The 10,952-nt window shown below is 35.9% G+C and overlaps 1 protein-coding gene across 4 annotated transcripts in view; it reads left to right on the top strand.

Annotated features, from left to right (window-relative positions):
• Positions 1-10,952, top strand: part of LOC150107363 (phosphatase and actin regulator 2-like) — a 412,176-nt gene that overhangs the window by 134,217 nt on the left and 267,007 nt on the right. For all 4 annotated transcript variants that reach the window (XR_016548240.1, XM_090391839.1, XM_090391838.1 and 1 more), the window contains one exon: positions 8,005-8,196. Coding sequence is in view for 3 of the 4 variants with exons in the window: in XM_090391839.1 (XP_090247965.1) it covers positions 8,005-8,196 (192 nt within the window). In the remaining variant the exon portion in view is untranslated. The remainder of the gene's footprint in view (positions 1-8,004; positions 8,197-10,952) is intronic.

Below are 10,952 nucleotides of genomic sequence, written 5' to 3'. Positions count from 1 at the left end.
TCTTGACTCATTTCACCTATATCTTAGTCTTTTGTTTCACTGATCTTTTCTCGCATTCTACATCTTGTGCTCCACGGGTTAAATATGTAATAAAAAAAGGGGGGGGAGGAGAAATTTCTTCCATACTGCATAACAAATAGGAATTGTGCATGTTTGTAGAGCCACCCAATAATTTTATAATAATTTTAGGTGTTAAGTTTTTATACTATACTGTACACACACACACACACACACACACACACACACACACACACACACACACACACACACACACACACACAGTCAACTTTGTTATAACAAGCATGAAAATAACAAGATCATGGCTGTAATGAGCAAAAAGCTATAATACTTTTTATTTATTCATATTTCCATACAATTGATCACTTTTATAACAAGCATACTACAAAGATATACCATAGAAATTTTGGTAACTATGCAAACATAATTATTTTCTTGGGTAGTTCTTGGAATAGAAAAAAATGAAAGGAGTGACTTAACTTTTATGCCCATCTTCATTGGATTATGGGCTAGTTTATAACTTGTCCCTGGTAGCAATCCCCACTCTATGTACCTTTGCGGTGTCTAGCCTCTGGTCCTCCTGCTTCACTTTGCCTAAACACTGCAGTGACTATAAAATCAGTTGAAAATTAATTGATTTTACCCTTCTGTCGGAAACATGTCTACTGTAAGAAACTGTCCCTCAGTTCACAAAAAAAGTCCATCAAATCCTTAAAAATTCAGACATCATAGTTAGTTTTTGATATCACTTTCTTATTTTGAAACAATAACAGATACTCTTGAATTAAAGCGATTTCTCCCTGATATCTTTGAATTATTCATATTTACCATGTATGCAGGTTACTTTACTTAGCAACAAAAAATCTACAGATTAATGGAACTGGAATGGGTTCCTCCATCAGCAAACGTTTATGTGGAACACTTTGAGAATAAAGTACTTACCACAGTTACTTTCAAACCCTTAGTATAGTTATGCTTCATTGATGTGTTTGCCATTTGGCCCCATGGGCACGACACTTTAGATTCCTTTGTAACTTACCTTAACAGTCAACACCCCCACAATTCACTTCACATTAGAAAAAAGAATCAAATAACTGTTTGCTTTTTCTTGGCACATTAGTCACTTGCATTTCAGATGATTCATTGTCTTTTTCCATTTGTACATGCTTATTAAATAACTTAAAGAATTTACAGCATACAAAGGATATAAATTAAATTAAACTTTAATTTATATTTCCAGTATTTCGCCAACGTCACGTTACCATCTTCACAGGAACTTAAAATAAAGACACGTGCACGCAGGCACTACACACAGTAAATGAGGATGAAGCAGGATACTATTGTTTCTCCTAAAAGTCCTGATGGTGCCCCCCTAGCGGGCTGTGTAGGTATTCTTGGCCATTGGGCTGAAGGTCTTCTAATGTAAGTCTCCCAAATTTCGGACAGTCTCATGCAACCCAATTTGTTGAAGTTTGGCATGTTTCTTAGGGCTGAGGCTGATTCCATGAATATCCTTCCAAATTTGAATATACTACGGTGTATTACTGTGGCTTTCTTCCACCGTATTCTGTGGCGTGTATCCAGAGCATGGTCTGCAAGACCAGAGTGGCTGTACTAGTGAAACCGGATGTAGTCCTTGTGTTCTAAAATTCTGCTATTTGCTGTCCTGCCTGTTTGGCCAAAGTAGGACAACTTACAGGCTTTTTATGGAGACTTTTGAAGCCTTAAACTCTGCCCCACAAAAACCAACCATATGGCTTCATTACGTTGATGATGTGTTCACTATTTCACCACATGGTTCTGATGCACTCCTCTCCTTCCTAACATGTTTAAACAGTCAACACCTCAGAATCAAGTTCACCTTGGAAAAAGAGAAAAACAACAGCCTCCCTTTCTTGGACACACTAGTCACCCACCAGCCTGATCGAACCTTGGTTTTCTCAGTTTATAGTAAAATGAAGAAAAAAGTAGAATGTATCAGCCTGCATGGGAGTAAACCCTCCCATGCAGGCAGATACACTCACGAACCATCACCCCCCCCCCCCCCACAACAACAATATGGAGTTATTAAGACACTACACAACAGGGCTAAACTTTGTCAAATGACAATGCCCTAACCACAGAACTAAACCACATCCTCAACACTTTCTCAGCCATTGACTGAGGAAAGTGTTGAGGATGTTGTTTAGTGCTATCCCCCCAAAAAATCCAAAAAATATTGAAACCAGTAAACTACAACCTCCTCCCTCCCTTCACAACAAGGATTACTCTAAATCCATCACCATTCCCTACATCTGAAGCAACTCAGAAAAAATTACCAAAATCCTAAAATAACATGACGACCTCATGTTACAGACCATATAGAAAATTGGCATCCCTTATTCACTCCATTAAACACCAACCATTTCCCCTAGACCTGCCTGGTGTATACCAGGTCCCTTGCAGCTGTAAGCTGTCCTACTTTGGCCAAACAGGCAGGACAGCGAATATCAGAATTTCAGAACACAAGGACTACATCCGGTTTCACCAGTACAGCCACTCTGGTCTTGCAGACCATGCTCTGGATACACGCCACAGAATACAGTGGCAAAAAGCCATGGTAATACACCGTAGTAAATTCAAATTTGAAAGGATATTCATGGAATCAGCCTCAGCCCTAAGAAACATGCCAAACCTCAACAAATTGGGTTGCATGAGACTGCCTGAAATTTGGGAGACTTACATTAGAAGACCCGGGGCAGAGCTGACTACTCCCCCACGCCCTGATATTTACTACGGTGTATTACCATGGCTTTTTGCCACTGTATTCTGTGGCGTGTATCCAGAGCATGGTCTGCAAGACCAGAGTGGCTGTACTGGTGAAACTGGATGTGGTCCTTGTGTTCTGAAATTCTGATATTCGCTGTCCTGCCTGTTTGGCCAAAGTGGGACAGCTTACAGCTGCAAGGGACCTGGTATACACCAGGCAGGTCTAGGGGAAGTGGTTGGTGTTTAATGGAGTGAATAAGGGGTGCGTTCCCAGGTGGCGGATCGGGGAACAGCCTTCAGATATGGAGGTTAGCTGCGATATAAGCAGAGTAATCTGGCGAATAAGCAGCCATGGACCAACAGCGACTGAGCTATCAGGGCGTGGGGGAGCAGAAGTGGCAACTCTGTCTCACTTAAAACCTCACAAAGCCCAATGACAACTCGGTGACATGGCGAGTAGTGCCGCCATTAAATAAGTACCTACCGAGGTCACCGTCCCTGACATTGGGAAGCAGCATTGTCAGTACTGACACAAGATTGAAGCCAAATGATGACGGAAAAGCTTGTGATCAGAGATTTGCAGATGGCAATATGATTATATTGTGTACGTCTGTAATACTGCGGAGCAGAAAGCAAATGGAGAAACTACTGCTCTACCTTATCTCCAGAACAACCACCATGGCGAGCAAACCCTTACAATTGGCCCCAAGTTCCCGGCGTCCCTTAAATGGGACAGGAGTGCGAAGAATCTCCGGGCTCAAAATGGTGTCCACTTTTAAAATTGCAACTTGGAATGTCAGAACTCTGTATGAAGCTGGCAAATTAAGAAATGCCACAAGAGAAATGAAGAGGCTGGGCATCCGGATTTTGGGAATTTGCGAGACAAGATGGCCAGGATCTGGAAAGTGTCAACAAGATAATATGACAATGTATTACTCTGGGAATGATGAGAACAAACATCGACATGGTGTAGCTATAATAGTAGATGAAGAAATCAATAAATCAGTAATAAATTGGATTCCATTTTCTGAAAGGATAATGCTGTTACAACTTAAGGGAAACCCCGTTAACATAAATATCATCCAAGCTTATGCACCCACAGCTGACAAAAGTGAAGAAGATGTTGAAGAGTTTTATGAACACCTAAAAGAGATTAAAAACCTAACAAAGAAACATGATATAAACATAGTGATGGGTGACTTCAATGCAAAAGTGGGAAGAGGGGGTGATGGAGAAATTGTTGGCGAACATGGCTTAGGCACCAGAAATGACAGAGGAGATCGCCTAGTCCAATTCTGTCAGGAAGAAGATCTAACAATAGCAAATACCTGGTTTAAACTTCCACCCAGAAGACTGTACACTTGGAAATTGCCTCAAGATAACCAACATAATATTGTCAGAAATCAAATTGATTATATACTGATAAATAAAAGATTCCACAGTAGTATAAAGAGTGCAAAGACTTATCCTGGAGCAGATATCTCATCAGACCACAATCCCATAGTTGCAGAAGTACGTCTTAGATTAAAATCAGCTAAAAAATCACAAAAGAAGAAAAAGAAAATTGATGTAGAAAACTGAAAGACCCGAACATAAATAAAAGTGCCAAGACACAGCTTAACCTGCGATTACAACAGATTAACATAGAAGAAAATAAAAGTGTGGAATTTCTTTGGAATAGCTTAAAGAATGCCATCGTAACAACAAGTATTGAAGAAGTAGGTTATGTGAATAATATAAAACAACAGGAATGGATGACAGATGAGATTCTTTCTCTTATTGATACAAGAAGAATGTATAAAAACAAAGACCTAGCCAGGTATATAGAAACACACAACATCATCAAGAAAAAAATAAAAGAAGCCAAGGAAAATTGGATGAAAAATTTATGTACTGAAATTGAACTGCTTCAGAAACAACATGATAATTTCAATCTGTATAAGAAAATCAACGAAATTTCCAGAAAACTGAGGAAAAAGCAAATAGTGTCTCTAAGAGACGAAAATGGAAAAATAGTTCTAGAAGAAGAGAATAAAGCACAGATTTGGATAAAATATGTAACAGAACTTTTCAATGATACTAGACAGAAGCCTATAAATATAAAAGATAACATTCAAGGACCAGCAATCATGAAATGCGAAATAGAGAATGCTATACAAACAAGCAAAACAGGAAAAGCCAGTGGACCAGATGGTGTGCAAACAGAATTTTTAAAATTAATCGAACCAGATAACATCAAACTTCTTGAAAAACTATTTAATAAAATATATGAAAGTGATGAATTTCCATCAGATTGGCTCAAATCTACATTTATCACTATCCCAAAGAAACCCAAAGCGAATTCCTGTGGTGACTTCAGACTTATTAGTCTAATGAGCCAAACATTAAAAATATTTTTGAAAGTAATTCAGAATCGCATTTATAGAAAAAGTGAAGAAACTCTAAGTGAAACACAATTCGGCTTTCGGAATGGTTTTGGTACTAGAGAGGCCCTTTTCTGTACCCAAATATTGATACAAAAATGCATAGAAAAACAGAAATCTGTCTTTATGTGTTTCATAGATTTTGAAAAAGCATTCGACAAAGTCAGACACACCAACTTAATAGAAATCCTTTAACAAATAAGGCTAGACAAACAAGACATAAGACTAATAACAAATCTGTATTGGAATCAGTCAGCTACCGTTCAATTAGACAACATTACCACGAGTGATATTAACATCAAAAGAGGAGTGAGACAAGGATGTGTGCTCTCACCACTCCTGTTCAACATACATGCAGAGGTAATCTTTAAAAAAGCATTGGAAGAATGTCCAGAGGGAATCACAATAAATGGAAAGATTGTTAACAACCTACGATATGCAGATGACACCGTGCTAATTGCAGATAACATTATGGATCTCCAAAAACTCGTTGACAGACTATACATAGAAAGCCAAAGAATGAGAATAAATATAAACATCAACAAGACAAAATACATGATCATCAGCAAACATCCAGCCTCATCAATGAAACTGACACTCAATGGGAAAAATATTGATCAAGTGTCAAGATATAAATATCTTGGTTGCTGGCTTAATGAACGGTGGGATCCAGAAATAGATATAAAGACAAGGATTGAAGTTGCACGGCAGTCCTTCATGAAAATGAGAACACTATTCTGCAATAAAGACCTAAACATGGAAGTCAGATGCCGAAAGCTGAAATGCTACGTGTGGTCTATTCTGCTCTATGGAGTTGAAACATGGACATTGAAGGCGACAACCATCAAGAAAATCGAAGCCTTTGAGATGTGGCTATACAGAAGAATGCTAAAGATATCATGGACAGAAAAAATTACCAATGAAGATGTCTTAAAATCTATTGGCAAAGCTAAACATCTTGTACAAATAATCAAGAAACGAAAAACATCATATCTTGGACACATCATGAGAAACAGCAAATACCAACTTCTACAAACTATTTTGGTAGGAAGAATTGATGGCAAAGGAACTAGAGGAAGAAAAAGAATATCATGGTTTGACAACATCAAGACGTGGACAGGAAAGAGCGGTGCACAACTGCTCAGATTAGCACAAGAGTGCAGTTTGTTCGCCAAGATGGTCGCTGACCTTCGATAGAAGATAGCACAATAAGAAGAAGACATTAGAAGACCTTCAGCCCAATGGCCAAGAATACCTACATAGCCTGCTAGGGGGGGGCACCATCAGGACTTTTCGGAGAAACAACAGTATCCTGCTTCATCCTCATTTACTGTGTGTAGTGCCTGCGTGCACGTGCCTTTATTTTAAGTTCCTGTGAAGATGGCAACGTGACATTGTTGAAATATTGGAAATATAGATTAAAGTTTAATTTAATTTATATCCTTAGTATGTTGTAAATTCCTTTAGTTATATAATGTATAACCAATGTCTAACTACGAGAATTTTCCATTTGTAGAAAGTCAACACACTGGAAGATATCACATCATCCAGCCCAACGGTATTGAATTCTCAAAACACTTAAAGCCACAGCTATTTGTTAATAATGCAGCCCTTTCCTACTTTCTTGGCTATAGTACCTACAAAATAGATAAAATACTACATGCCCCCCCCCCCCCACACACACACACCACCATCACTTTGCCCTTCCCAAGGAAGAAAAAAGCACCACTATCCATATATCTGATGTACATCTAAAAAGATAGCCAAAAATACTGATAAAATATGACTTTCAAACCACATGTCAAATTAGCAAATCTGCTCTCTTAATAAGGATGAACTCCATTCTCTATCACATTCTGGAGTGTATGAGATTCAATGTTACTATAACTTGGTTTACTATGGAGGATAGATAGGAAGACCCATTAACATCCATCTTGGAGAACATAAGAAACACATCTACTGTCATTATTATAGCAAGTCGAGAATCGTAGACCATGCTTTGAACACCCTTTCAGACAGAATTAGATGGAAGAAAACCAATGTGCTGTATGGAAGTCATTGCTGCTCAGAGAGACTATAGTTAGCAGTGGCTATGAAGCATTCTAACCTTAACAAATGTGGCTGCTTGACAAAAATTTTGGAGGCTGTCATCTTAAGATCTCCTCCTACACAACTATAATAACTTTCTTTATAAAACATTAGAGGATTCAAAATTAGAATGTTATATATTTTGTCTGTTAGTTTTAATTGCTCCACTTGGTCACTGTCGCACATTGTGCACATGTTGTTTTCCTCTGAGGAAGCTGGTTTGAAATACAGAATAATGTAAGCAAGTTAGTAAACATTCTTTTATAATTTACTATTTTGTTTGGTGTTTAAATATGTTGTTTTCTTAAACGTATTTGTAGAAATTGCTGCCTATAGAATGCAGATATACATGCCATATAGCTGAGGCTACTTGTCTGTGCTTCTTTGCCAAGAGCTACATTTGTGATTTATTGATATAAATTCCAGATAATCTATGTAAATTTTTTTTTTTTTTTTAAGTTTGCTTCCTGAGTATGTGATTATTTGACAGTTCCCCCCCCCCCCCATTGTTGCTCTCATCACATAAGAGGTCTTAAAAGGTACTTCATTCTGGGGTGAAAGCAAGTATAGACTGCTGCTCAAAATGATTTTATCCATTTTAAGCTGCACCACTGATTTGTGGTTTATTTTGTACCAACTAACATGTTATTTTAAATTTTGTAATTTTTACATGCTTTGCTGACCACAATGGGCTATAAAGCAAAAATATTTTGACTCATTTGAATAGCATCTCCTGTGATACCTGAAATTTGTATAATGACCCTTCCTGAAGTGGAAGAAATGCCAGCTAGTGATGGACTGGTATTGTCTTCATTGCCAGATCCCCCCATTCCTGTTAATGAAATTGGACCCATTCCTCCACCTCCTATGTTCTCCAGTTCCTCACCAAGTCCAGGAGTAAGATTTCATCAAACTTTAGGTATGATTGATTTTATTAAATAATAATAATAATAAAAAGATGCAGCATAAAGTTTTAGTTTCAAAATACTACAAGCAGTTTTAGGTAAATGGAACATTATACAATACAGTTAGTATTTAAGTTGTAAGTTGGCAGTAAGAACTGAAGAAAGTACAGGAAGATGATTTGATGTAAATTCAGGTATAAGACAAAACTGCACATTAACTCCACTATTATTCCTCATCTTTATGGATCACATTATGAAAGAAAATGTCATTAAATGTACCAAAATCAGGGATATCACACTTAGCTCTTTACTCTATATATTATACTCTTAAATAATTCCATTACTAGTGTCTACAGAATTCCCTAACTGAATTGAATAATTGCTGTAACAAATTTGTCATTAAAATCAGTAATTAAAAGAATAAAACTACGAAAATAGATGGTCACATAGAAAACATATATATCCTAAATGCTGAACTTATAGAACAAATTGAAATATTTCAGTTATTCAGGTACGAAATTTTTAGTGAAGATGGCAAATTAAATATAAGATTAGACAATAGAATTACTAAAACTGGTATGGTGGGCAGCCAACTGAATAAATTTGTGGAATAAGAGAGAAATTAGCCAGAACACTGAACTAGCAGTTTATAAGCAATGTTCAAACAAGTTTAACTTATGGATCTGAGAGTTGAGTTAGAAATAAAACATTTGATTAAATACTGATGCCAGAAATACCTTATCTGTGGTTTTTAGTAGCAGAATCATATGAAAAATGAAGATAATAGGAAAGAGCTGGACTTTGTTAATGTCAAGTTCTTTAAATTTAAGTCACCATTTTCAGGTATGGTGACTTTGTTGGGTTGTCCTACCTAACTGACTGTTTCATTTTTGTTGGTTTATTAATCTTATCTTTACCTCCTTAAATTCCATTTCTCTTTGATGTTGATTGATGCTCATCTGAATATAAAGAAATTTATATTATACTGCGCCACCCTATATTCAGATTAGTCTAAACAATATAGAGGAATCAATCATCAACTATACTTATTTTACCACTTTGTTTTCAGGCTGAGGTTATTAATAGTATTTAAGGCTTCTGCAAAGGTCCGAATAATTTTATGAGCAGTGTAATGAAAGAAAATCAGGCAAACACCAAGTTTAACTCAACAAAAGAAAATATTTAATGTGGAAAAGTACAATATATACATTTAAGTTTAACTATCTGCAAAAAATTATCCAATTAAATATAAGAATTCACATTCAAACATTATTAACTTCTCAATTAGGTTTGAGGATCATGACTAATGTTACTTGTCAATTCATAAAGCATTAGTATTTCTCTGACATATTTCTCTCTATTCAATTGGATGAATCATATCATAAATATATTAGCTCAGTTTAAAGTATTTAGAATAATTACAATCCATAAATTATCAAACATTCATTTATCAGTTCTTTATGTTCAGTCAATAAAGTTGAAAATAGTTTCTTAAAAGTTCGACCTTCCAGATGTTACAATAATTAATCTTATGACAGGCTACACTTTATTCTTTCTCAGTCAGCTAACATTTAATAGAACAACATGACACTTATTATTTTGAGGGGAAAGTATTTCAGTACATCTAACATTCAACCATTAATCGACATAACACCACAGCTAAGATTAAAATATATCCGATGGAGTTAACAGTTATAGCTTCACAGGTTACAGAAAGGACAACTCTTACCAGGTTACTGCTTCTACACATCGAATTCACAAAGGCACATTTGAAATTCTTGTAGACTTTTACTTTATGGCTACACAATTCTAAAGAAATCTTCCACTATAATAACTGAATTATAGACACAGAAATATACAAGTCTTGATGCACTAGGTTTCAGTTATCTACTAATTCTTTATTTTCTTCTATGTATTAACTTCGGTTCTGCACTATTCTTCCACAAACCACTTAAAAAATATTGTAGTATCAGAACTCCCATAGAAGTAATTCACAATGCCTATTAATTCCCAGTCCTTTGGTAGTCGATTTACGGCATATATCAACTCCCCCTTCTGTTACACACAACCAGTCTCTATGCTCTCTCTCTAAGGCTTCTTCCTTTTCTTACTTTCGTTTTCCAACCAACATTCCTTCTTCCTGCCAAAATCCAGTTCTAACCAGTTCAGCTTCTATCCACTGGCTTCTCTGTTTATACACAGTAGCTCACGTTCTCTGCACGAGCTAACAAAAATAAACTTCTCCTCCAGCAGCCAATCACACCCAATTAGAAGAATTACATAAAATCACTCTTACATACAGAAATAAAGATATATCACAATTCATATAATATCCATTTAAATTTACATACATAAAGTTTCTTATAATAAATTTTACAGAATAAACTAAATAAAATGAATGACATGTTTATATAGAGTCTTTTCATTATTACATATTCTAAGATTAAATAATTAATTAATAAAAAAAAACTCAAAGTATTTATATGAATAATATATTACAAGCAAGAGACTAACAACAAATAATATTTACAAGTCTTACTTATGACATGGTGGATTATGTTAAATGTGAATGAAGTATTAAAACATAAAATATCTTCATTCACAACTTAACTTAAATTGAATGAATCAAAAAAAGGTTAGCAAAACGGTTGTGACAGGATGAAAGGAAAAAGACAGAGAGAAAGATCTAGATCGATTGATACAGACAGAAATATAAGATGTGACAATATTGGAGTGCTAACAAATGACAGATTAATTTGTAAGCAAATTC

The sequence above is a fragment of the Typopeltis vanoorti genome, chromosome 4 (genome assembly GCF_054136105.1).
Source record: "Typopeltis vanoorti isolate ZY-2024b chromosome 4, IOZ_Tvanoo_1.0, whole genome shotgun sequence".
NCBI lineage: Eukaryota > Metazoa > Arthropoda > Arachnida > Uropygi > Thelyphonidae > Typopeltis > Typopeltis vanoorti.
This window is presented reverse-complemented; position numbering and strand designations above follow the sequence as displayed.